The sequence below is a fragment of the Galeopterus variegatus genome, unplaced genomic scaffold, assembly GCF_000696425.1.
Source record: "Galeopterus variegatus unplaced genomic scaffold, G_variegatus-3.0.2 Scaffold2303, whole genome shotgun sequence".
Taxonomy (NCBI): Eukaryota; Metazoa; Chordata; class Mammalia; order Dermoptera; family Cynocephalidae; genus Galeopterus; species Galeopterus variegatus.
Window position 1 is genome coordinate 112,172 of NW_007728414.1, and position 27,950 is coordinate 140,121.

General features: G+C 43.3%; 1 protein-coding gene across 2 annotated transcripts in view; it reads right to left on the reverse strand.

Moving 5' to 3' along the window:
• Positions 1 to 10,854: 10,854 nt before the first annotated feature.
• Positions 10,855 to 27,950, reverse strand: part of IL17RD (interleukin 17 receptor D) — a 63,711-nt gene continuing 46,615 nt past the window's right edge. Inside the window, exons 4-13 of one of the 2 annotated variants that reach the window (XM_008581224.1) lie at positions 25,047 to 25,165; positions 24,382 to 24,502; positions 21,797 to 21,841; positions 21,543 to 21,694; positions 20,394 to 20,459; positions 19,328 to 19,382; positions 18,721 to 18,831; positions 17,746 to 17,930; positions 12,872 to 13,811; positions 10,855 to 12,009 (exon numbers count right to left, since the gene is read on the reverse strand). In XM_008581224.1, coding sequence (XP_008579446.1) covers positions 11,897 to 12,009; positions 12,872 to 13,811; positions 17,746 to 17,930; positions 18,721 to 18,831; positions 19,328 to 19,382; positions 20,394 to 20,459; positions 21,543 to 21,694; positions 21,797 to 21,841; positions 24,382 to 24,502; positions 25,047 to 25,165 — 1,907 coding nt within the window. In that variant the 3' untranslated portion in view covers positions 10,855 to 11,896. The remainder of the gene's footprint in view (positions 12,010 to 12,871; positions 13,812 to 17,745; positions 17,931 to 18,720; positions 18,832 to 19,327; positions 19,383 to 20,393; positions 20,460 to 21,542; positions 21,695 to 21,796; positions 21,842 to 24,381; positions 24,503 to 25,046; positions 25,166 to 27,950) is intronic. The other variant, XM_008581225.1, reaches the window with a different exon arrangement.

Genomic DNA, 27,950 nt, shown 5'->3' on the forward strand with positions numbered 1-27,950 from the left:
GAGCATCTGCTGTGTGTCACCGTAAACCCCAATTATGTAATACCACTCAACGTAAAACAAGGTAGAAAATACCAAGAGGGATAAAGATAAAATCCACCCAGAACTACAACACTCAGAGATAACCACTGTTAATTTGTGTGCTTTATTTTTCATTTAACATACTGTGAGCCTTATTCTTTATCATGAAATATTCTTCTACAACCTGATCCCCCGTGGAGGGGCAGATGATGAGCTATGACTGCCACCAAGTAGGGAGCAATGGCAAGGGCAGGGGCTAGGGACTGGGCAGTGCAGTCGGGGAAAGCAACTGACACAAGAAGGCATGACCAAGGGCGAGGGCAAGACACTGTGACCGCCAGCCCCTACCACATAGTGCCCACTGTGTGCCTTGAACACTTCCTGAGCATCTGCTGTGTGTCACCGTAAACCCCAATTATGTAATACCACTCAACGTAAAACAAGGTAGAAAATACCAAGAGGGATAAAGATAAAATCCACCCAGAACTACAAAACTCAGAGATAACCACTATTAATTTGTGTGCTTTATTTTTCATTTAACATACTGTGAGCCTTATTCTTTATCATGAAATATTCTTCTACAACCTGTTTGTCAAAGGCCACTTGTCTGTGGTATGAATGTGCCCTCTTCTTATAATTAATCCTGACTGGTACTTGGTTTGCTCCTCATTTCTCAGTATTAAGATAATGCTTCATGATAAAAAGTCTTTTGCACAATAAACTTTGACACAAGTTCTGGTATTTCCTAAAGATAAAACCCTAGAAATGGAATTACTGGAAGAGACACTCAACTCTTCTGCCTGTAGTAATGCACTGTAGGGATGCGCCAACCACCCCCCCCCAACACACACACCTTTTTTGGCATTTGAAAAGTGTGGAGCATCCAGATGATGAAGCACTAACTTGGTGCAGTCCTCACCTAGGGAATGGAGACCCCTGGGGAAGGATTAAGGTGTTGGTCTTATCATTAAGGCCTAAGCAATGCTCTGCAAGAAGCTAATAAAAGGCTTCTTTGGAAGCAAGTCTTTTCTGCTCTCATAATCTGGGTTAGAGGAAAACCTGAGAAGCAAGGCTGAGCCATGGAGTGAAAACACAGAGAGACTGGTGTGGGAACTACCTGGGTTCAAATCCAACCTAAGCCCCATCCTGGAGGTGGAACGTTACCTAAACTCTGAAGCCCCATTGGGAGGGTAAGGTGAACTCAAGCAACGGCATGGTGCTGGTACAGTAGCCAGCATCCAACACACAGGGGTGATTCTAACATAGCCTATGTCACTAACCAATCCCATATCTACAGGAATCTAATATCTGGTCTGGAGACAGGACCCACAGGGAGTAAACCCTTGAGACACAGGAGCCATTCAGGGAGAAATATGTGGGACAGCCCGTGGTTCTCAACTCTGGGGATCATGGTAAATGGATAGGAGCTGCAGTGATCAAATGGCCCCCAAAGTCATTAAAACTTAATCCCCATTGTAACTGTTGAGGGTAGGAAATCTTATTATGGTAATGGAAAGGTGGGGCCTTGAAGAAGTGATTAGGTTCTGATGACCATGCCCTAATGAACAGATTAATAATGGTTTGGCCAGATGGTCAGGGGCGCGGATCTGAGGGCTTTAAAAGGAAAGCATGAGAGTCTCTCTCTCTGCTCCACCATTTTCTCCCATGTGAGACCCCTGCATTGCTGTAAAGCCACCATCAAGAAGACCCTCACCAGATGTTCCCTGGACTTTGGACTTCCCAGACTCTGAAACTGTAAGCAATAAATTTCGTTTTCTTTATAAAATACCCAGTTCCAAGTATTTTGTTATAAACAACTGAAATGGACTAATACAGGAGCCTTATCCCAATTTGCAAAATAAGGAATAGATTCAATTTTCTACTCCAGGAAACCTTTTTAAATTTACTAGTAACTATTATTGTTTCTCTTGATGTAAGCCGAAACAAATACTGTTTTTGAGCACCTGCCACATGCCAGGCACCAAGCTATCCCCTCTGCCTGTTTTATCCTCACAACAACCCCATGAGGTAGGTACACTTTTTACCCCCATCTGACAGATGAGAAAACTAAGAACCAGGGAAATGAGGTGACTTGACCCAGTGACTGCTCAGTGGTAGGGCTGGGGTCCCAAGCTGGTTAAAGCAGTAAAATCTAAGTCAAGCCCAGATGCAAGTCCTCTGCAAGGGATACAGCCTGCCCTCAAGGAGCGGCCATTCTTGTAGGCAAGAGGGTCCATCACATAATCACACAGCCAAGATAACTGCTCCTGAAGACACACTTCAGGACCTAGACTGGAGGTGGACAATGGTCAGGGAAACTTTCACCACAAAGGAGGGATGGAGGCAGAGAGAGAGAGCGATTCAGGCAGAAGAAACAGCATGTTTAAAGGCCCTGGGGCAGGAATTTCTTACAAGAAATTACAAAAGTAAGAAATCTCAAAAAAAGTCTGGTATAGTCAGAGAGAAAGAAAGGCACACAGAGAGGAGAGGTTGGCAAGGGACCATGTAAGAACTTTGGTGTTCACCTCCAGGGCCACTGGTGGTTTCACATAGGGAGTAACATCTGATCAAGTATCCATCTCCCCTGAAGGCCATTCCCAGTGGCCCTGCTGAACTGAGACCTCTAGGAGACAGGAATTCCACTTTGGCTAGCTACCCAGCTACCAAGTGGGGTCATCAGCTACCCAGGCCAGAGCTGAGGGAGACATACAGGTGGAATCTCACTTTATAACTGTACACCCCTTAACCTCCCCCTGGTGACCACATCATTTCCACAGGCACTGGGGCTGTGTGCCAGGCTCTGTGCCCAGAACTTCACCTGGCCTCACATTCAAGCCTCACAACAGCCCAGATGGGGAAACTAAGTCCTAAACAGGGCAAGCCATCTACCTAGAGTCACACAGAAAGTGGCAGACTGATATCTAAGTTCAGGATTCCAGAGACCAAAGCCCCCACTTTAATCACAATGCTAATAATGCCAATATAATAATAATGATAATTTCATCAATAACACACAATCATACACATATGTGCAGAATACTGAAGTACATTTACCTTCAGTGATATAAAACCAAAGGAAGGATCTGACTGTATTTGCATTTGGATGCCAGACATGCTCCTGCCTTTCTTTGCTACAAGTTCCCCCTGGCCTGGCCTTGCACAGCCTGGTGGGAAACATCTAGTTTGTCTTGAAGCTGATGCCCGCCCACTCCCTGGAATGTTTCTGACCAGCAAGAGTGGAAAAGACCAGGCAGAGCCATGTCATCCTGTAGGACTATTTGATCTCCAACCCCCCACCAACTTCTAAAACTCAGAAAATTCCCCTGACTTTGCACTGATAGTCGGTTTGAGAAACAACCCCTGCCTTTGTTCATATCCAGAGTGGGATGTGGTCATTTGCCTGGCACAGGGATATTGCAGCAAGTTCAGAAAAATGTGTCTGTATCAGGACTAAAAGGAAACCAGGAAAAAAGGAGTCTGGTGAATAGAACATTAGCAGATCTCAGGTGCATGGTCAACTGTCAAGAACCCCGGAGTTAATGTCAATTTAATTTTGCTAAGAGCACTTCTGTCTTTTCAACTCCTACCTCTTCCTGCCTGGACCACCACCAAAACAGCCAGGCGTGGACCCACCTCTTCTCTTAGGGAACAGAGATAATTTAACTTGGTACCCAACAAAGTCCCTGGGCTAACACTCTTTGCGAGCATTGAGCTGTCTCCCACCCATCTCCCCGTGGCCCCCGAAGAGCCTAATACCTGCTTGTCCACAGAACAGTTATAGCTACTATTTACCAAGGGCCCAGCACTTACCAAGCACAGCCCTGGATGCTTTATGTCCTCCACCTCACTCAGTCCTCACAATATCCCTGTGTGGTGGGTATTCATCCCATTTTGCAGATGAAGAAATCGAGGCTCAGAACATTTAGGTGATTTGCCTACAATTCCATACGTAGGAAGAAGTGGAGTCAGGGGGACAGGGATTATGTGTGTGCCTTGTCCACAGCTGTGTCCTGTGTCCCCAGCACATACTTTGGGATAAATGCTGTAGGAAGGTTTTTTCACCTGTGAAAGATGGTGCAAGGTTCCCTCTAGAAAGAGGTCAGGGAGCCAAGCTCACTGATCTTACATTACTTTCCCCTAATCCCAAAGACCCCATTTGCATTTTCTCTCATTGCAAAAGGACTTTTGCCATGTTTGTGTCCATCCCTCCCCTTCATTACATCCTTCACCTACCCTCCTCTTGGGCCGCTTGATTTTGTTCCTGTGGACAGTGAGGACAGGAACTGTTCCTGTGGCTGTGAGTAGGAGTGGGAAACATTTATTGAGGACCCACTATGCCCAGGCCAGCAAAGATATATTTCATGTCTACCCCAATCCTTTACCTGCTTAGCTTATCACCTACAATTTCTTATTCAACTGAAGCAAAATACCAGTTTTTTCTAATCATAGCCTGCAAGAGAAGGCTGGTCTTTGTTCTTCTCAAGTTGGCATTTCTAAAACAAAGCAAAACCAGTGGCAAGTCCCCAGAGATGTTGGGGACTATAAGAACACCATGCAACTGTGAAAACAGACTCCACTTTCTAACACTGGGGTAAAAATGAGGGCTTCTCATGCTGTCCAAAGATGATTTTTTCCCAGTACTACAAAGAACGAGCTGCAACTTTTATTTAATGAAAGAAAAAGGAAGAGGAATTCACTTATTACAACATCTGCCTAATGAGATTCTTCAAATTGAGATCTATTTGCTTAAACTCTGTATCAGATTTACTCTGAACATTTGGATTGAGAAAAGAATCAAGTCACCATAACTTCCTACTTGAGGTTACTCCTTCCCCTTAAACTATACTGCAGGACAGTTTTAGCCTGTAGATTAGGAGTAATGATGCTTCAATGGGACATTTCAATCCCAGTACTGCCAATTCCTTTTTTGTGCCCTTGGCAAAGCTACCCAATTTCTGGGCCTCTAAATCTCAAAAATGAGGATGCTGATAGTACCTTCCATGTCCGATTATGGTGAGAAAAGACACGAAAATCACTTAGAACAGGAACCAGCCATGCTAACATTCAGAGGCTATCTTATCATTTCTTCCTCTCTGCCACCCATTTACAGGAAAGCTCTCTATTGCCTTTAACCACACATTTTCAAGTCCACCACTACCTGGATGGCTAGACCTTCACCAAGGGGATACATGGGTAGTCTCAGTAGGGATTTGTCATAGCTTATATGCCACCTCTGCCACTAGCCAGCTGTGAGATCATGAGTGACAACCTCTCTGAGCCTCAGTTTCCTCTTCTGTAAAATGGGGACAGTTAGATTACCCACTTCACAGGGTAGCTGTGAAGATAGATGAGATGATGTATGTAAAGCACTTGGCGCTCAAATGTTGGCTCCTAGAAATAAGCAGAAGTGACAGAGAGCATGGGAAAGAAAAAACCAACAGGCAATAAGACAAGCACCATCCTGGGTGAACATGGACAGGAAAAATAAAGGACATGCCAAGTTTAGGAGCCAAGAACTTGTCTGAATTTCCCCCACTCAGCAACTAACAGTGATTGCCTCAAAACTTTTTACTACTCCTTCCATTTTCCTTGGGCTCCCCAAAAGGGGCATGTTGCAGCACCTCAGCACCTTAACATCCTGGGGGAATATGAGAAGGAACAAGTAAACAAGGAAAAACAATTTTAAAAATCTCTTATGCTCCCCAAACCCAAAATTTGGATCATATTCTTTTTGGGCAATGGCCAAAAGGCTTGTATTCTCTATCCTTAACACTCATTGTGTTCTTCTGGATATCTGTCATTTATTGAACACTGACTATGTACCTGTAGAACAGTAGAACATTGCATTTATCACCCAGTTTAATTCACCACCCTCCGAAGTAAGGCCTTTCACTGACCCATTCTACAGATCAGAAACTGAGGACCAGAGTCTTACAGTCACAGGGTCACAGCAACAGAAGCAGAGCTGGGAACCGACCCTGAAGTTGATGGGCACCAAGAAGTTAACTCATAGAGCATGGGGCACAGGGAGGTAAGAGAAAATGTCTGCTGTTAGAATGAACAGGCATCTCTTTTTCTGCTTCAATGACGAGAGATTTGTGTGTGGCTTCCAAATTTCAGTAGCTTTTTTCAAATTTCTGAAAAAAAGTCCATTTGTTCTAAGAGTCAAATTTCTTCCTGACACAAGTAACACTGCTGCAACAGGGAGACCTCCTGACAGCACACAGGTAATAGGCAACTGCCCACTGGAGGACGAGGGAAATGGTCTCAGGCAGCAGGTTCCTTCTTTCTAAAGTGCGATAAATGCTGGCCATCCTCACCTCCTCAGCCTGAGGAAGAGCCCTCAGAAAACTGTGCTAGAAACCCCAGCTAGTCAGGAAACAGAAAAGATGTTCTAAAATGATGAATCACCACAATCTTAAAACAAAACATTTTATTTGACAGAGAAATTCTAAGGTACAAAAACATTTTGCAAATGTCAGCTGTGATCTACTATCACCTATTCACAGAATTATGTACAAATCATATGTCATTAACATTTTTAATGTAAAAATACAGCATACTGCTACAGTCTGCCAGTGCTCACTATTCCACCAAATCCCACCAAGGACAAACTTAAAGATGAAACAAAGATAATGACATCAATAACTACTGTGTTCCACAGGCTTTTCCCCCATAGAATGTATTAACAGAGCGCATCACAGTGAAAAATTATTTTTTATAAACAGTGAAAATAGAAGTTACATACTTTCTAAATGAACACGTTTGGTTTTTACAAAAGCTTCTGCTGCTGTCCAGACTTACCATGCTTTCTTCTTGAGAGAAAAACATCAAACTTTATTTTTCTTTTTTACAACGGACGAGCTCATGTTAGTGTAATCCAATGGCAATATTTTATCTAACAATTGGAGCAGCCAATTTTGTCTACATCATGTACAAACAGAAGACTGCTTCTTTGAATCTTCTTGACTGAAATTTTATATGATATAAACATCAGATACGCAGTCATAATGGTTTGCTTTTGTCAGACTTCTGACTGTGCAAAACACAGCACTTGGTCAATTGAGACCTGTGGACCTAGCCTTTTAGAACACAGAAAGTCCTTGAGGTGTCTGTGGTCCTTCGGGGAGGAACCAAAGAACCAGAGGGAAGACAATAGGCCAAAATTCCCCAGAGTTCCTCACTGGAGGATTCAAACGTGTGTTTGCAAATTAGCCCTCAAACAGCAATGGGCAAGTGGTATTTAGCAACTGCTGCCGTCACCTGGCCAGTGGTTAAACTGAAGTCTGCACCATTTAATGATAATGTGAGTCAGAAATAAAGGTGATGTCCAAGATATATAAAAAGAGAATCCAAAATTGGGAGGGAAGGATAGCTGCCACTCAGAAGATTAAGAGCTGGTCTTAAAGAGTATCTTTAAGAAGCTCAGAAATGATAGTAAACACCTCAGGAATAAGCACCAAGTGTTTGACACAGGAGGAAAAAACCAAAAGGTATGATAGAGGACTATCACCAAGAAAAAAAAATCATGTGGCAGTTGAATAACTCTCAAAATGATATACCATTTTTAAAAAGTACCATTATATTTTTAAGTGATAGGAGGAGCTGAGCACATAAGAATTTTTCCCCATAACCCCATCCTGAGCTTGGATTTCACAAAGCACCAATGTGAATAAGGCACCAATGTTCTGTTTGGGCAACTAAACTGAGTGTGAAGCTGAGAAACAGAATAGCAGTGAAAATGATTAAGCTGCTGGAAAACAAGAGCTATGAAGAACGGTTTAAGTGGGTGGGATTATTTATCACTGAAATAAAAACACCAGGGGTATGACTTCACTGTGGTTTTCAAATACACGGAAGGTGACCAGCTGTTCTTTCTCCAGTACACCCCAAACAAAGAAAGCTGGTTTGAATTTCCATAAGGAAAGATGTACAAAGAACTATCTGATCAGCAGGGTACGTTACAGAATCTCCTTCATGAAAAACCCAGAATCCCATCCACAGTCGTACGTTTGGAATAATTTAGGCGCAGCCTTGTCTGATACCAAGAAGGTAACATGCTAGATAACCTAAATCTTCCCCTAGCCCCCAAATTCTGAAATTGGAATAAAAGCTATTGGCTTACAGTCAGACTTCCTTTTGTTTTTTTCCACCCTCAGCCTAGAAAGGAAGTGATATGGCAAGGGTGACCCAACACCCCATAAAGACTCCTAACTGATATCTTGACATCAGGAATAGCTTTTCTCTGTATACTGACTGTTTCACACCTCCAAAACAGAGTCAATTCACAGATCACTAAAAACAGAAGATAATGCAAATACTTGGCTCTAGTGGACACTAGGAAATTCCATACCTTACTTCCCGCAAATGCCTGCTTTCCTAATTATGTCTTGGACTAAGATCAGAACTGCACACCATCTAAAAAAAAGTGATTATGCCAAGAACTAAAACTATAAATAAGCCCCTTCAGGCTGTGGAATTTAAATGAAATTGTTCCAAGCATTATATTCTTTAAACTGGGAGAACATAAAACTCGTTTTGAAATTCACAACTAACTTCTCTTTTTCTTAAGACACCATGAAATGTAAAGATGCAATCAACATTTCAAATACATTCAGAATCACAACAAATTTCTTTGGGGGAGAAAAAGGGGAAAGAAGCAATCCAGCTACTGGCTATACTTAGCAAGAGCATTTTCTAGTGGCACCAGACATCTGTAGTTAAGCTAACATGGATGCCTTTCATTTCAAATCTTATAAAGCACAGGTAACAAACTGGGAGCCAGTGGGCCAAATCAAGTCCATCCATGTGTTTTGTTGGTCCTGAATTCACTTAAGATTTGTTATAAATTTAGTTGCCAATATTTAAAAAATCAGAATTTTTCATATAAAAATCCAAATTCCCAGCTTCTGAAAAATGGGAAGATCAGGAAATACTGCACAGTCACAATCAGCTGAAATAGCTGCTCCCTGTAGGTTGGACAGGAGCTCTTCAATTTGCCACAGTCCCCACCATTCTGTATTGCTCTAACACTGAGAAAGCATGTCAGTACCACTTATCAGCACATAGTTGTTTACCTTACCCCTGGCCTGCTAAATCAGTCCTCCCTAAAGGCACAGGATCTGCTAAATAATACTAGTACTAGTATACGCCAATAGAAAATAGAAAAGGCTAGTAACCTTCCCACGGGCATTGCCCACCTCCTTCAATAAAGATAGAAAGAGTAATTTCTCTCTCCTTGAGAGAATCAAATTAGTTGTTGAGGTGGTTGGGGGTTGTGCGATCCCGTTGCCGGTCCCGGTCCGGTACGGGCGCGACACTAAGGGTTGCGATCCGTTGCCGGTCATGAAAAAAGACAAAAAGGAAAAGGAAAAAAACAAAAAAAAATGGGAAGTTCAGGAAATACTGCACAGCCACAATTGGCTGAAATAGCTGCTCCCTGTAGGTCGGACAGGAGCTCTTCAGTTTGCCACAGTCCCCACCATTCTCTATTGCTTTAACACTGAGAAAGCATGTCAATACCACTTATCAGCACATAGCTGTTTTCCTTACCCCTGGCCTGCTAAATCAGTGCTCCCTAAAGGCACAGGATCTGCTAAATAATACTAGTACTAGTCTTCACCAATAGAAAATAAAAAAGGCTAGTAACCTTCCCATGGGCATTGCCCACCTCCTTCAATAAAGATAGAAAGAGTAATTTCTCTCTCCTTGAGAGAATCAAATTAGTGTTGAGGTGGTTGGGGGCTGCAGGATTTTCTTTCTTTTGGGTGGAGGATGTATCATTTCTTCTCCAGGAACAAAAAAGCCTTTTTTCCCTTTGTTTCTTTTAAAAGAAAAGATACTCAACTCTGAAAAAAGCTCTGAAAATCATGTAACCCCACATTTTTTTTTTCTTTTTTTTCCTTTTTGTCTTTTTTCGTGACCGGTAACGGGATCGCAACCCTCGGTGTCGCGCCCGCACCACGCTCAACCAGTGAGCAGACCGGTCTCTATATGGGATCCGAACCCTCGGCGGGAGCGCCGCCGTGCTCTCAAGCGCCGCACTCTACCAAGTGCGCCACCGGGCCGGCCCTAACCCCACATTTTTTGAAGGGAAGTCTTCCTGTGTACTTGCATTTAAGTCAGGAGACCTGAGACTAGCAGTTGGTTTTACGGCGAGGAGCTTGGAAGGAAGGGCAGGAGGCTCCTCCTCACCTAAGAAGAGAAGACAGGACAGAGTCACAGTCATTGCATTTCAGTAGGTCAGGTGCTCATACAATGTGGCTGGATAAGGGTTTGAACTTTGGGCTTTGCTCAAATGAGGTAGGCATCCCAACCAGCTCAAGACAGGGCACTCTCATCCTAACAGGTTCTTGTTCCCTTAGATGAGAAAGAAAGAGACACTCCTTGAGAGTCATGGGTTTCCACGTATGACTCCAACTGGTTACAGGCATGGTAAGGAGCAGCCTGAGACAATATCCTGCTCCCTGGGGAAATGGGTCTTCCAACACAGTCCTCCTACCTAGGGCCCTGTGCTGAGCTAGGATGGAGAGAATACTGTAACCATGAACCCCAGGCTCAATGGACATAGCTTTAAATACAACGGGAGAGAGTGGGGTGGTGAACACTACAGGTCCCGACAAAGACACAGGTCCACAGATCCTTACCCAACACCCTTGGCGTGTTTCGGTATTCTAATGTTTTTGGAGTACATAAAGTTTAAATAATGCATATAACATATGTTACATAACACCCCCTGCAGGGTCTGGGCAGCTCACCACAATTTAGCACCAGTATTTCTACAGCACAAACATGTAAGTACTCCCAATACCGGAGATAAATCGAGACTATCAAACGAGTTATGTTACTTCCCATCCTTTCTACCTTCTTAATAAGAGGTTTGTAATTAGTCAAAACCAGTCCAGCAGATTAACTGGTCCCCGCCTCCACACACTGCTGTATTTCAGTGAATTCTGATCCCTAATATTCAGGACACATCTTTAGACCAGAAGGCCAACAGAAGCACAAACTGCAAGTTCCAATAATACAGCCCAGCTGGGTATCAGTCTCTTAAAAATAAACTTCCAGACACCAACATCTGAGATAGAGCACAGAAAATGTAAGTTTCCCAGGGAAACCTGGCAGGCTAATCTGGCCCCTGCATGGTGCCTACTCAGACCACGGGGAAGCTCCGTGTGTTGAGGTGTCTGGTACCTTCTGCATTTTGCCCAACCCATCCCAGATGGAATGATCAAGACAGCCTGGCCCTGTGGCCCCAACTCCGGCCAGCCACGCCACTCAGTAATACACAGAGACTCATTTTATACAAAGCAACTGTATATTCAGTCACTTTTTTGACCTTTAACTCAAAGCTTATTTAACGCCCATGGCATTGTAAGTTCCACATCAAAAATAGAAACATCATCAGCAATATGATATGGACTCCAGATATACTGACACTTGATTTTTGTGGCTATGACATTAAAAGTGCTTTTTCCACAAAGCACTTCAAATGAAAGTAGCCAACAATGAATAGGCAAAGTTTGCAGAGCTCAATAAAGTCTCAATCATCAGTGCAGGTATCTTCCTGTTTCTCTTTACATGTTTTCTCTCCAACTCCCAGAACAGGCTCTGATCCAAGGACTGACCTAATGTGGCAAGCCGTTGTCAGACCTTATGGACATGACTTTCAGACTCCATATGGTTTTAGAAAATCAGAGACTTTGCCAAGATATGTGGTAGAGGGTTGGGGCAAGGGGTAGCAAATACTGGCCAGAATTTCACTCCAAATATCCTTGAATGAGACCTCAGCTCCAAGTGGGCTACACAACCAGAGAGATGAGCTGGGAGCCAGAGAGGCGGCAGCTAAAGTGGCAATGCTTAGACTCTTTTCATTTCATTACAAAGGGGCAACAACGTGAAGTTCATCAGTGTAGCTGCAGCAACCAAGTTCTGCTTTGCACACCCCAGAGGCGAGGAGCTTGGAAGGAAGGGCAGGAGGCTCCTCCTCACCTAAGAAGAGAAGACAGGACAGAGTCACAGTCATTGCATTTCAGTAGGTCAGGTGCTCATACAATGTGGCTGGATAAGGGTTTGAACTTCGGGCTTTGCTCAAATGAGGTAGGCATCCCAACCAGCTCAAGACAGGGCACTCTCATCCTAACAGGTTCTTGTTCCCTTAGATGAGAAAGAAAGAGACACTCCTTGAGAGTCATGGGTTTCCACGTATGACTCCAACTGGTTACAGGCATGGTAAGGAGCAGCCTGAGACAATATCCTGCTCCCTGGGGAAATGGGTCTTCCTACACAGTCCTCCTACCTAGGGCCCTGTGCTGAGCTAGGATGGTTACAGGCATGGTAAGGAGCAGCCTGAGACAATATCCTGCTCCCTGGGGAAATGGGTCTTCCAACACAGTCCTCCTACCTAGGGCCCTGTGCTGAGCTAGGATGAAGAGAATACTGTAACCATGAACCCCAGGCTCAATGGACATAGCTTTAAATACAACGGGAGAGAGTGGGGTGGTGAACACTACAGGTCCCGACAAAGACACAGGTCCACAGATCCTTACCCAACACCCTTGGCGTGTTTCGGTATTCTAATGTTTTTGGAGTACATAAAGTTTAAATAATGCATATAACATATGTTACATAACACCCCCTGCAGGGTCTGGGCAGCTCACCACAATTTAGCACCAGTATTTCTACAGCACAAACATGTAAGTACTCCCAATACCGGAGATAAATCGAGACTATCAAACGAGTTATGTTACTTCCCATCAGGTTTCACTGCCTAGTAAGTTGGCACCAAAATTTGAAAAACACTTTGACGTATTCAGAAGTGTGACCAAAGTGCCCCGACCCAACAGCACCTTACCCAGGCCCGAGGAAGAGGACACGCTCTCTGTCAGGGAAGACGTTTCCGTCTGGTCGGTTGAAAGTCCTTCCATGAGAGGCAGAGACAGCTCGGACGAAGGCACGGACGAGTCGTAAATGCCTGAGTCTCGCGGCATGTCCGAGGGGCTGCCGGCTTTCACCGAGTGCAGCAGGGGCTGCAGGGCGGAGCCGCCGTCAGGCGCAGGCCGGACCTCAGCGTCTTCATCCAGGCTCCCGCGCTGGCCCTCCGGCTGTGAGTCGACCGGCCCACTTGCCCCAAGAACGGCCGCCTCGGCCTTTAGGCAGAACTCGCTGTCAGGCCCTGGTTTGCACACATCATTTAAAACCAAGCCCGAGTCAAACTTCTGCAGGACTGGCTCCCGGTAGCGTAGTGGGGGAGGATGGAAGGGAACGAACTGCTTCTCAAACCAGTCGGGCTCCTCGTCGATAAACTGGTGCATATTGCAGATGGCGACGTACAGGGACCTGCCGGATTTGCTCCGGAAGTAGTTTCTTCTGCCGCCATGTCCCGGATGCTGCCCTGGCTCGGGCTGGCTATGGCCTCTGGAGTGCAGGTGGGAACAGAGCTGGGGAAGGTTGTCCATGAGTTTGTACTTAGTGCTCAGGTCCAGCACGCCGGGGACGTCTCCCTCACAGGAATAATCAAAGTAGACTGCGATGAACTTGCTGAGCGCCGCGGATGAACTCTGTTTGGCCTGGCGGAGCTTCTCAGCAATGGCCGACACGGCAACCAGGAAGAGATCCCCTTTCCCCGAGCCTCGGCCGCCAACTTTGTGTTTGTAGTTCTTCTTATCCACAAAGTACTTCATGCCTTTGGAACACACCACAATGATGAACTGGGACTCGTGGATCTTCTGGATGACCCATTCTCTCTGCCCTTCTCTGCAGGGGCTGAAGTCTTCCCACAGGTCCAGAGCCACCTGGAAAAGAGGACAAGGCACCTCATTGACCTATACAGAACGCTCGGGAAGAGCCTAAAGAACCGAGTAGCAAGAATGGGAATGTCAGGATTTCACATCATCTGTCCCATAACCATTATCAGCACAGCTATGTGTAGGCTCTGGGTTACCAGGTCGAGAGGCATAGCTAAGGTTCTGTGGGTGAAGCTCATACTCCAGGCCCTCTGTAAGGGCTTGCCAACCATCAGCTCATTTTAGCATAATGTGAGGTCATCACCACTTCTGCCCTACAAGTGAGGAGAAAGAAACATAGAGCTTTTGGCAACTTGTCCAAGTCACACACTACATAGGACGCCCTCAAGAAACCTACAGTGTGGGAGAGAGCACAGAATATGGAGGAACAGGGTTGATGTATCTACTAAGTCAGGCTGCCTAAATGGGAGGGAAAATTCTGGAGAGAAGGCTGGCAGGCTCTGAGAGGAAGACATGGAAGAGTGACCTCAAAGTGAGTTGGGAGATGGGGCTCAGGCCTGGATGCTAGAGTCACCAACAGTACTAGGTGACTCACATCTAGAGGGCATGACTGACTAAGAGGACCTCTCCAGCCATTCTCACAGCCCTGGGGTCACAGCCATGCTGGTTACCAGTTGGTCAAGAGAGGACAGTGGTGAATGGCAGTAACATGGCCATTCTGGTTAACTCACTCAGGAGTGATTAGCACCTCCCTCCATGGTTTCATAGAAGCCTACAGGGTCATATCTCTACAAGGCCTGTAACCCTAAGGGGAGTCTGGTAGAGAGGTTTGGGTCCTTGACAAAGGAAGGAAAATCAGGCATGCATGGCTCCTCAGAGGGCTTCACATTCTCAGACCACTCTCATCTGATTCTGCTGAAACTGTCTCTTGGTGATCGTGCTGGCATCTTTCCTTCTGTAACTCAGAAATTTGGCTATGACCAAACACAGAAGCCACAGTCTCTTACAAGGGAGGGGCATTCTGAAATGACTTTGTTTTCCTCTTCTGCCAAAGGAAAGAAAGCCCCAACATCCATCCAGTTGATGAAAATAATCCTGAATTATCTTATATTTTCCTTAATTCTTGCTAATATTATACATGCTAAAAGCTAACTGAGAGTATATATCAAGCATCTAAAAAATATTCCTAGCTATGACTCAGGAATTCCATTTTCAGGCATCTATCCTTGGGAAATCATCAGAAATGGGGTGATATTGAACTACCGAGATGTTTAACAATTTGAATTAATTCAGTTATGGTGAATCAATATTATTTATCATTGGCTATTTAAAATTGCAATTTATGGGCCGGCCCGTGGCTCACTCGGGAGAGTGTGGTGCTGATAACACCAAGGCCCCGGGTTCGGATCCCATATAGGGATGGCCGGTTTGCTCACTGGCTGAGCGTGGTGCTGACAACACCAAGTCAAGGGTTAAGATCCCCTTACCGGTCATCTTTAAAAAAAAATTAATAATAATAATAAGTACATTCTAAGATGTTGTTGGGGGAGGAAGGGTAAAGAGGAGAAGGGGTTGGCCCATAGCTGATTCTGTCTCTGGCCTACTTGCTGTCAGCGGTGGGTAGGGCTGAAGTGCAAGGCCCCCCACCTCAGTACCCCCAGAGCTTCTGGCTCTGGCTTCAGCCCAGGCCTGCTTGTGGTCAGCTGTGGGTGGGGCCAAGACCCTGGAGGGCTTCTCTCTGCCGCAACTCTGACCCACATCTCCTCTTGGCATTGTTGGCTCACTCGGGAGAGTGCGGTGCTGATAACACCAAGGCCCCGGGTTCGGATCCCATATAGGGATGGCCGGTTTGCTCACTGGCTGAGCGTGGTGCTGACAACACCAAGTCAAGGGTTAAGATCCCCTTACCGGTCATCTTTAAAAAATAAATAAATAAATAAATAAATAAATAAATAAAATTGCAATTTATGTAGAACTACTAATAGTATAGAAAATTATTGAGATAGAAAAAAAATCATTCCAGTCTGCCCCAAATGCAAAACTGTTGGTGTGAGTTCATCTATGCAGAAAAAGACTGGAAGGAAAGACATTGAACATTAACTGTGGTTCCTCTTTCTCCAGATTGGGATTATAGGCAATTTTTTGTCATCCTTTTCTAGTTTCCAAATTTTCTACTGTAAATATTACACTCGTAATTGGAAGAGTGTTTTCCTCAGAGGCAAATTACTTGCGAAATAGAGCAAACTGAATTGTCTGTGGTATTTGAAAACAATGTGTATGGTTGTTTTTTAATAGGTGCTGACCTGCCAAGCTCATGGCTTTCACACAGGGGAAACAGGGCCAGTCTTGTANATATTGAACTACCGAGATGTTTAACAATTTGAATTAATTCAGTTATGGTGAATCAATATTATTTATCATTGGCTATTTAAAATTGCAATTTATGGGCCGGCCCGTGGCTCACTCGGGAGAGTGTGGTGCTGATAACACCAAGGCCCCGGGTTCGGATCCCATATAGGGATGGCCGGTTTGCTCACTGGCTGAGCGTGGTGCTGACAACACCAAGTCAAGGGTTAAGATCCCCTTACCGGTCATCTTTAAAAAAATAATAATAAATAAATAAATAAATAAAATTGCAATTTATGTAGAACTACTAATAGTATAGAAAATTATTGAGATAGAAAAAAAATCATTCCAGTCTGCCCCAAATGCAAAACTGTTGGTGTGAGTTCATCTATGCAGAAAAAGACTGGAAGGAAAGACATTGAACATTAACTGTGGTTCCTCTTTCTCCAGATTGGGATTATAGGCAATTTTTTGTCATCCTTTTCTAGTTTCCAAATTTTCTACTGTAAACATTACACTCATAATTGGAAGAGTGTTTTCCTCAGAGGCAAATTACTTGCGAAATAGAGCAAACTGAATTGTCTGTGGTATTTGAAAACAATGTGTATGGTTGTTTTTCAATAGGTGCTGACCTGCCAAGCTCATGGCTTTCACACAGGGGAAACAGGGCCAGTCTTGTAAATATGTTTTATTGACTGGGGAAACTGGGCCAGTCTTGTAAATATGTTTTATTGACACTAGGGGGCAGCCTCACCCTGTGGAGAGATTCTGAGAACTATGCCAATGGGCTGTTTCAAAGCACAAATAACTCCCAATTACACAACTATTGTACAATTCTTGCATTTGTAAGAAATGCAGGGTGTGCCTTCCACGAGAGTTCCAGACTTCACTCTAAAAATTAACACTATGACATTATAGAAAAGCTACATATTAATAGATTAATATCTAATGTCTATTAATAGACTAACTCAAGGGAACGGCTAAGAAACCAGAGCAGACAATTTGAGCACTTGACACATTGTTTTCTGGGAGTCCTCCCTTCGCACTTCTTGGTTCTCTCCAGGCACTGCCCTCTCCAGCATTACCAATTTCTCTCTTTCCACGACTTTTTAGCACTCCATGGTCAAACCACCTCACAGAGACATCTGTTAAAACATTACTCCCTGGACCCCAAGATCCTCTCCAGTGGCAGCCCCATTCTCCATTCCCCTTTTTAGCAAAACTCCCCCAAAGAATTGTATAAACTCACTACTTTACCTGCCATTCTCTCTTTGACCCTCCAGTGGGGCTTCTGTCCTGAACATGCTTACCAGGATGTCTTGAGTGACACCTCCCACCCTAGCTGCATGTTCCCATGGCAGCTGCTGGTCTTTTTAATGCTTACAAAACTTCCTGCCAGGTGGCTTTTGAGCAGCGGTATGCCAGGGTTAGAGCTAAGTGTTACGAAACATTTAGTGCTGGTAACAGTTAGGACAGACTGAAAGAAGACTGGAAAACTGTCCCCAATTTGGAAGACATAGCACTAGTCCAGGGCAGGTTTCTCTGAAGGAGGTCTGGAGGAGAAGAGATGGCAGCAAGGAGAGAGTACAGACACGTGTCCTGCCCAGGGTAAGAGAAGAGACTTCAGATTCTGCACCTCACAGCCACAGAAGTCCTGGAGGAAGTAGGCGAAACACTGGACGACGTTCATGTGATTCTGGCCATCTTTACTGGAATAGCAGAGGAAGACCTTTGGCCGCGGCTGGAGTCTCTCTCTGGGAAGTGCTGCAGCATACGTGGAGGACTCAGAGCTCTCTTCATCTAAATGTGAATATATATTTTCTAAATTGGAAAAGAAAATAGGGTGGATACCTATGAGCAACACTTTGTCCTGCTCCCTAATACTCAGAACCCAATGCTACCTTCAGGAAAGAACAGTTGACACATTCACCTAGAGCAGTCTCAGTCCCCCAACTCCATCAGCCCCTTGGGTCATCACTGGGAATGGGACAGCTGATTTCTGCAGTGGAGCAACAAATGGTCAAAAATTGTTCCTAACCTGAAACTGACCTTGGATAAGCCAAGAAATGCCGCATGGGCCTCCCTGGTTAGCAGAGTGCCCATGGCTGTTGGAACCAAGTGTACCTACTAGACCAATTAAGCATTGGCAGAGCTGACCTTTTTTTTTTTAAAAGTTTTTATTGAGGTACAATTTACAAAGGAAAAGTGAATAAATCTTAAGTGTACATCTCAAGTGAATTTTTATGTGAGTATATACCTGTGAAACCCCCACCCAGACCAAGATGCAGATCATTTCTAGCTCCCAGAAGGCTTTCTCTGACTTTAAAGGATCAAGCTCTACCTATATCCTTTATACTTTACACTTCCTTTATGCCCTTGAATTTATTATTGTGAGCTTGAGAACAGAATTGTATCTGTCCTTTTAGTGGGTCCTGAGGTTAAAAGCCACATATTTTAATTCTGGGAACTACAGTAGGCAGAGGACTGATTAGGAGCTACGAGGCTTCCCAGACGGTAGCCTGGTGGAACCAGGTGCTCCCAATAGCCCTCTATTTTGGCAGCAACCCCTGGCCTGCCCCTTGTTGGGGAGACATGGCACACAAAGAGATACCTTGTTGCTTCTTGCGGCACATCACAGTGAAGAGCGTTGCAAATGCCGATATGACAACCAGCGGCACAGTGATAGCCACAGCTCTGATGGGCCCAGCCCACGGGGAATGCACTGGGAAAATTTCAAAGGGAAAGCTTTTAATCTTAAGCAGCGTGACAAGTTCAAAGAGAAATACCTTTTTTTTACTTTTTAAACATAAGCTGCATAACAGGTTCTAGGATCCCACAACCATCTTTCTTTAGTACTGGTTTGGTGATTATAAAAGGAATCAACAGTTCATTTTTAAAGGGTTATAGAAAACAATTCAACAGTTAAGAGTCTGTATGGACATTAAATACCTTTGAGTGAGAATTTTGCCTAAGGAAACCACCCCTCCTACCATTTTTCTTCTGAGGACAATTGTTAGTCCCAGTGACACACACCACATTGGCTTTGATCTTCCAGGCATCTACATTAGCATGGAAGGAAAGCCAGATTTGATGGAACATCATTTAACAGACATGAGCTGAATTTTGTTTTGCTTTTGTAAACCATGAAGTATAGAAAGTATCAGATACCTTGGTCTGCAGTAGTATAGAGCCAAAATTTCAAACAAAAAAATTCTTACCTGGCTTTAAGGCATAATGCATCACCTTTCTTGTTGTATTAGTGTCGTCTACCAGCTGCAAAACAAAGGATGCTGTATTATTTTTTTTAAGTGACAGCACCTCAACAAATTATGTCTACCAGGTAAGTGGGAAAAAATGGTGATTTCATCCATTTTCCCATGGGGGTGGGCACAAGTAAAGGAGAATGGCTTAGGGAACAGAGAGCTGCTGGTACCTGTAATCACTTACCAGGCTGAGACTAGGCATTAAGTACACTGAGGTTTGTTGCCATTTTATCAACTCCAGACTCTAAACTTTATCATGTTTCTTTTCATGAATTAAAAGGCTGTTTATTTATTGCAGAATTCAGCTGGTAAGTCCCACATTCTAACAATTTTCAATTAAACTGGCATTCCACTACTAATTTTACTGGGCCTCCATTAATGCTTTAAGTCAGTCCAAAACTACACACTGCTGCCAAGGAATGCCAAAACTAGCGTTTCTACCAAAATGTTAAGACATGTTGTTAAACTGTCTTTGAATAGTGGGGCCATGGACAAATTGTTAATTTCCTTTTCTATTTTCCTTTTATTCCTATTTTTGTGGTATCAATTTGATACTGGAAAATAATCTAAAAAAGAAAAGAAACACATCATTTACATGCTCTTTGAAGTGGTGTTTAGAACTCATTTATATTGACATAGAACAGCAACAGAAACCCTAGAGAAGTACAGGTAGATGTAATGAGTATAACTTTGCTTTGCTATTTCAACACTAAAAACTTTTGTAAAGCTAAAATTTTAAAAATATATCTTTGTATTATGCAGGAATACTACATACAAATTTTAAAGCTTGGTTATATATGGACTATATGGCTACATAAGAATATTTATTGAAATATTTAATGAAAAGATCAAAGATCAATTATGTATAAACTTTTTAAAAATCATGTTAAGAACCATATAAAAATATAACTCTGCAGACCTTCAGTGGCTTGAAATTTTAGTGTTGTAAACAGTTGTAATTCTACACGAACTGGATTCATTCTGTTGAATTAATAATAGGTCTTTCTTGAGTTATACATACCTCAATTACATAATCCCCTGGAGAAATATTTTGAAGGAGGCAGCTGGTTGTCTCTGTATTTTGCTCCTGCAAAGAAGCAAAAGAACACTTTAAAAACTCACTTCGTGCAAAAAGTTCATCAGGACTTTTCTCACCCAGAGCTGAGGAGATTTGCTACCAGTCTTGACCACAGTTTTCAGGTATGATTAGATCAGAAAGCAACTGTTATCTACCACAGGTTATCTGAACTTCACTTTGATAAAAGGCCCAGGAGAGCCCAGGACCCTGGTCATATTCTATGCTTAGTTGGTAGCATCCTCAGCAGGAATATTTGGTTTGAAAACAAAGAAACTAGTTAGAACACCCTTTATAAAAGGGTGGGGAAAGAAATTACTGTGTTTATATGTATTTTATTTGCCATAATTTTAACATGGGCAGAAAGTCAAAGAAAGTCAATGATAGAAGTGAGAGCCAGCAGGAGAACAAAATTATGACAGAACCCAACATTCACTGGAGCATGTCTAGGAAGGTGCTGATTTTTGTCACCATTACCAAAAGCCTCCCTCAGTGCTCACAGAGAACAGTCCCGTGAAATTCCACAAAACATTTCCCACTCCTCTGACTGCTCCCAGTTTAAGAACTTGGTTATTGACTTAACTTTGGCCTATGTATAACATCAGTGGCCCCTCAGTTGCTAGTGCTTGGCTCCTAGATCTGGTTTTTCCACTCAATAGCTATGTGACCTTGTGCAAGCCAGTTGACCTCTCTGAGCCTCAGGTCCCCCACCTGTAAAGTGGGGATGACACCAGCCTCTGTTTCACTGAGTGGAAAGGATTCCAGGAGCATAAAGCTGGTTCCTGCCACATAGTTAGCACCCGATGAATATTTAAATTATAGAAGAACAAACTAGAGATACTTCATTCTTTTGACTTCTTGGCAATACCTTTAACAGGCTGCATCACCACTGGGACAACTGGGATGTAGATAACTAGGGAGTGAGGGATGACAGTAAAATGGCCCTGAGACATACTCAGTGATAATATTCTGGAATATCTACCAACCATTGAGAGCCAACAAAACCTAACGCTCACACTGAGCTGTCCAAGTTCCAGTGGCTCAGGGGTTGCTTTAAAACACACCGTGTTCCCTTATGCACACCCAGCAGCTCACCTGCTTACAGGTCTTTCGCTTGAAGGGTCCTTCGTGCTTGAGCTTGTAATGAAGATAGAAGAAACGGAAGCCAAAGTTGTGCGGTGCATGGTCGAAGGACACCTGCATATCAGAACCCTGCTGGGTGATGTTCAGGTTCCGAGGCTTCCAGACTAGAAGGAGGCAGGACCCAAAGTGAGCACCCAGAGGCCACCCCAATACCCTCATGATGGCAACACTCTGAGATTTGAAAGATTAAGAATAGTTGTACTCACAGGGTTTACAGGCCAAGTTGTCTGGCTGCAACAACAGGTCACAGGCTATTAAGAAAGATAATATATTTTTAGTTTTAGGACAGTTTGACATTTTCTTCATCCAATAATTCAATAAAATATAATTATACTGTGCCAGGTACTGCTAGAAAGGGATAAAATACATCAGGTCAATGCTGATTTTCACTACAGTGCAGTTGTATCTTATGAAAACTTAAATGGTACAATACAAAAATATTAATGCAGTTCACTTTATGCCACATAAATGGAAATAGTTTAAGATCACCCAGATTTTAAAAGCCTGTCAAGCATTACATCGTTTCAAGGCTGGTGGCCAAGGACAGCAGAACTGTGTTCATGCTGCAGTCACATGCAGGCTCTGTTTTAGCTGTAAAAAGAAATAATGCCAGGCCCTTCCCTGCTGTGGGGGTGTTCTGGGCACAAGAGAACTTCAGAGTGGTCCTGGAACTACCACAGGATTATTTAACCTTCACAGGCATTCTAATTTAAAATTCTTTTGATGGACTCTAAAGATGACAAGGAGGCATCTACTTAGTAGTAGTGTTAGCATTGAAAACCAGGTACCAAAGCTGGTAGATTTGAAACAGGATTTAAATGAGATAAAAACACAATGAGAGAGGTTAAACAGTCAAATATGCTATGCTGCCAATGCAGGAAGAGTCTTCTGAGAAGTGTCCATACAATGCCAAGAAAATCAAAGGCAGCATCAAAGCCACAGTGCACTGAAATGGTGATAAATGTCTGCATTTCAGGAACACATCTCCTGCTTCCATGTTGCCCCCAGACAGACACATTGATTCCAATAGGAAAAAGTAATCTTAAATAGTTTTGATTTAGGTGAGGTTTTCACAAACACATTCTTTGAATACCGTATCTAGTTATTATGTGCAAGGCATCAAGATATGTTGTGACACTGACATGGTCTTTGCCCTGTGGAATCTTATTTTAATCAAGAAAATGAGACCAACTGTTATTAAAAAAAAAAATCTTGCTGCATAGAAAACCACCACAGTAAGAATTCTGCAAAGGGAAACATTGATGTAGGCTGGAGTTGAGAACAAAAGCAACAGAGAGGATGAAGAATGCAACCAGAAATCAATGGAGGGGATGTCGGGTTGGACTGGTGGCTAACCATCCAAGGGCTGGAAAGCCAGACAGAAAGACTGATCAGGAATGCAAGAGGGATCTGCTGCAGGTTTCGGGGTTACCGGCCAGCAAGGTTGAAAGCAGTGATTCAGAGAGATTAAAGGGATACCATGTACAGGACAGAGGTAAAAGGTGAGTGACAAGGAACCCCGCATGGTTGGTGGTTGAGAGTGTGGACTCTACAGCCAGACTTCTGGGATTGAAATCCCAGCTACAGGCAAGCCCTTTAACCTCTCTGTGTATAATTCTACATCTAATACGTGGATGGTAAGATTAAATTCTTTGTAGGGTTGTTACAGAGGTAAACTAATTTAATATTTGGAAAGCATTCAGAACAGGGCCTGGCACATAGATGTTAAACAAATAAATAGAACTTCCTAGAACAGGTAGTCTCAGGGATACTGCTTAATTTTCTTCATCTAGTCCTGAAAATGACAGGCCACCCTCCTGCTGACAGGTATTAATATTTGGAAAGCATTCAGAACAGGGCCTGGCACATAGATGTTAAACAAATAAATAGAACTTCCTAGAACAGGTAGTCTCAGGGATACTGCTTAATTTTCTTCATCTAGTCCTGAAAATGACAGGCCACCCTCCTGCTGACAGGTAAAAGATGGAGTAATTTCATGCTCCTACCCTTTACCCCCAAATCACCTTATACTTTTTATTTCTGATTTTTTCTTTAATCAAATTGTTCTGATACAAGGCTGTCTTAATGGTGGTCACAGCATCCTCAAAAAATCAACTGTCAGGTCTGTTCTAGAACAAGCCAGGAGTAGGTATCTCTGGTTAGATTAACAGTGCCTTGGCCTAATCTTAATTCTAAAAGTGCTTTTCTAACACAAACTATAAGTTTTTTTTTTTTCCTTTTTGTCTTTTTTCGTGACCGGTAACGGGATGGTGTCGCGCCCGCACCGCGCTCAACCAGTGAGCAGACCGGTCTCTATATGGGATCCGAACCCTCGGCAGGAGTGCCGCCGCGCTCCCAAGTGCCGCACTCTACCGAGTGCGCCACTGGGCCGGCCCACAAACTATAAATTTAATGGGTCATTTTGTATAAAAAGGTCAATTATGAAAAGCCTAGAATTTTTCAATTATACCAATATATTCTATGGGTTTTGGTATGGCCCAGACAGTGTTAACTTTTTTCATCTATATGGGTTTTGATTTTCACCCCAGAAATTGGTTTTATTTGATAAATCCAAGTTTTAAGTTTCTCAGTTAAAAAAAAAATCTCCATAAAATAATAAATAAATAAACAAATAGTGCTTTTTTGTAAACTTTTTCTGTATGCTCTTCTCTTTGCCACGTTCATTTCATACCAGTATTTGGTGTGCTCTTGAACACATCTTTGTAGAAAAATCATTAAAAGCAGGAGAAAAGTCTCCTCATGAAAACCAAGCAGGAAATACCATACTCACCGCGGGTTCTGAAGAAGAAAGGGTGATAATTGCTTTCGTTTTTAATGGAAGGAAAAGGGACAACCTTTACAAAGTAATCAGTTTCAAATTTCATATTCAGGAAAGGTTGAGATTCCATTCCCTAAAAGGGAACAAAAACACACATGATGTCATGGAGAAACTACCCACCCCTCCACCTACACATGAGATCTTACACTCCTACCCCAGCCATCACAATTCCAGACACAATTCCAGAGCAGGGGGTGCGCGGGGACATGCCCAAGGGAAGCAGGAAGTCAGGTCTATTGTCTGGACCAAGTTTAGGTTTGGATCCCTAATCATGAAGATGACCAATGCTGTCTGTTCTTTGGCAAGGAAGCCACAGTAATACTGAACCTGGGATGTGGAGGGAGGGTGAGCCTCACACACTCTTCAGAGCACAGACACCTTCCAGGAGCTCTGCTCTAGCGCAGCAGTAACTCAAGAGGTGTGTTTACCACAGAGAGGTGATCAGGAGTTTCCCTGGGAGCGCAGAGCAGGTTCCTGGTGTTGCCGCCATTCTCACCCACCTTAGCAGGTGGGGTAGACCCCACGGCCCCTCCTCCAATTTCAGAATTTCAATAGACCATTCAGACCCCCAGAACAATGGTGTGTCTTCAGCAGCACATTCCCTGAGTGTGACTTACAGTTCTTTTGAAGCTACTGTTGAGCTGCTTTGGGTCCTTTAGAATCAGTTGTTGGCACTGTCTTCCTTCGGACTTCAGCTCCTCCAGTATTACCCGAAATCCTTTTAGGAATTCGATGCCTAAGCAAAGCAGAATGCTTTTATTAAAAGCAGACCTAATTACTTCTGAATACACTTTCCTTCCTCCAAAATTACTGTCCTGTCCACCTACATACCAGAGTTAAAGCAATTCTTACTCTGGCCAAGGTATCTGAGTGTAGGAAAAACAGATACCCTGCATTCCTCTAGTACAGACAAGGTGATTTTCTTTGTCCTACCATTACTTGTTAATTAATTTCGAATCCACACAGCCATTTCACAAATATCCATTGCCTTTGTAGAATTATCGTTCAAAAATTTAGACTCAAGTCACAATTGATCATAAAAGTCTACAGTGGAATATATAATTTCTAGGTCATTAAACAGGGTGCATTCAGCTGATGATTCTCAATGTTGACCAGGGAATCCCCTAAGCCATGTTTCCACTTTTAAGTTTTAGCTCTATATTTTTTGGCATGTTTCACTGAGCAACATACAAAATTCCCAACAAACTGTGGGTCTGCACCCAAAGAGTTCCTAGGCTTGAGATTAAATAGCTTATGGTAATGCCTGTGTGATTTACAAAGCAGTTCTTGCTTTAATCATGCCTGAAAGGCAGACATCCAAGGGCTGCCCAGTGTGTGCTCTTCATCCAGTCCTAAGAGGCCCTGAGATGCCCACAGCGCCACTGAAAGGCCTGGCCCAGCCCCCGCCACCTGAGCTTCCCCCACTGCACATCCGACTAGATGCCTTCAAAAGGATTAAGCTGTGATGGCCACAAGAGCCAGCACCGGGGCTCTGTATCCCATGGAGACTGGAGTGGTCCAACTGCAGCTGGAGACCTCCAAAGCCAGCCTCAATTGGCAAGATATCGATTTCACATTCTTTCTGAGCACTAGACAAGGAGACATTTTCAACCCTTCCCCTCTCAGGGCAAAAGTAATTACACAGGATGCAATTAACCAGGTGGGAAAATTATTGATGGCAAAGGCCAGGGAAATCTTTTTCTCTTTTTCCAATCCTATAATTATTTGATGAAGATTACATATTTCATGGTGGGTAGGACAGAGAAGCCATAATTACAGCTTTATATTTTAAGGGTTCAGAGTACTACAGTATGCAGGTACTGACTCTGTCATGTTGTATTTCAAGTACAAAGCTTCCTGTAGGGGGTGAGAGCCAGCTGACCCACAGCCAGAGATTCAGACATGATGACAAGATACAAGGTCCTTAGACCAACAGCTATTTAGTAGATCTCCTAGGAACTTGCCTTTTGAGATTAAGAAAAAAATTTTTCTTAACAAATCCTTAGTATTTATACTAAGATTTAATTTATGCAATGTTCCCATAACTACTGTTTAACAAAAGCCAGGTGATTAATATGATTACTAGCCATACATCTCACAATTATTACATAAAAATTCATTAGCTGGGGTGGGGACGGGTGGTTCTAGTCCTTACTTTTAAAAGACCAGCTTGAAAACCACTATGTCAAATCTTGTGGTGGGTGTAGAGGCAACAAATGTAATTCCTATATCATCATGACACATTTATCACAATACTATTAACACCTTGTAGTTATATAATGATTAGCAATTTTATAGAGCAGCTTCCCATGAAGGAACTTATTTGCTCTCGCTCTCCCATCATTTAAACTCATTAAATCCTCCTAACCATAGGAGGAAGGTATTATTATCCCTAATCTGCAGACGAGGAATCCGAGGTCAACAGATGCTAACTGACTTGCCCAGGTTCATACAGGAATGAAATGGCAGAGGTGGGATTCGAACCCATGAAGTGTCTGGCTCTCAGCCAGCAATCTTAACCCACATCTTTCAAGAAGTTTCCTTGATAGAAACTGATAGAACCTGTCCAGCCACCGCCACCCATAAATCATCCTACAGTAAAAAACAGCCTTCTGCCCTCACTGTTCCACATGTTAGTTTTCCTACCACCAGCTCACACCTCTTATTTTCATTCTAACAGGGGAGCCTGCAAGAGCCTGCAATTCGTCAGGCCAACCCCTTAACCATTTAAGCCTTAAATGGAATGACCACTTCCCTTTTATCCAAGAGAATGTCTTTATCTTTAAATGTTAAGATAATATTATTTTTGGAACACCCACTGGGTTCAGACCCAGAAGTATTTATGTGGAAAAGTGAGTCAGGTCCAGGGTCTGCTCCATCCTCCCTCTCCCTGCACTCACCCCTCCTGCAATCTGGTTCTTCTGAGATTTATCTTGTTCAGATTAAGAAATTCAGACTATTTTACTTCTCCCTTGGCCAGGTTTTAAAGATATGTAAGATCGGACAGCACTGTCAAAAAGGCAGGCTCGAGAACTGGGTTCTGATGATGATGATGGCTGCCACTATTCTTTGAGAGCTCTCTCTGGAAATGGACCACGTGTGTCCATTCTCATCTCCACTTTACAGATGGGGAAGCTGGCACGCAGCAAGATTTTAATGCCTCAAGTGAAAGGTTGATTCCGGGTTCAAGCCCAGGTCCATCTGAACAAATGGTCCCCTCTCTTGTCCCACACTCGATTTACATCCTCTCCTGTGTATCGTCAGTTCATTCAAGAGGACAAACAGATTCAGCCCCAACCTAAATCTGCCCAGATAACATTGGCTTGCTTTTTTCTGTTTCTTTGTTTCAGTTTGAGTTTTTTTGGTCCACACAGTTAAAAATAAAAATTCAACTAGTTGCCAACATTTAAGAAGTCACTGATTTCATAGTTTCTTGTGAAAACTGGGATTTTCCTGAAAAAAAAATCATAAAATGTGCCAGTGCTCAGCCTGCACATCCATGTGGCCATGGAGACCACTAA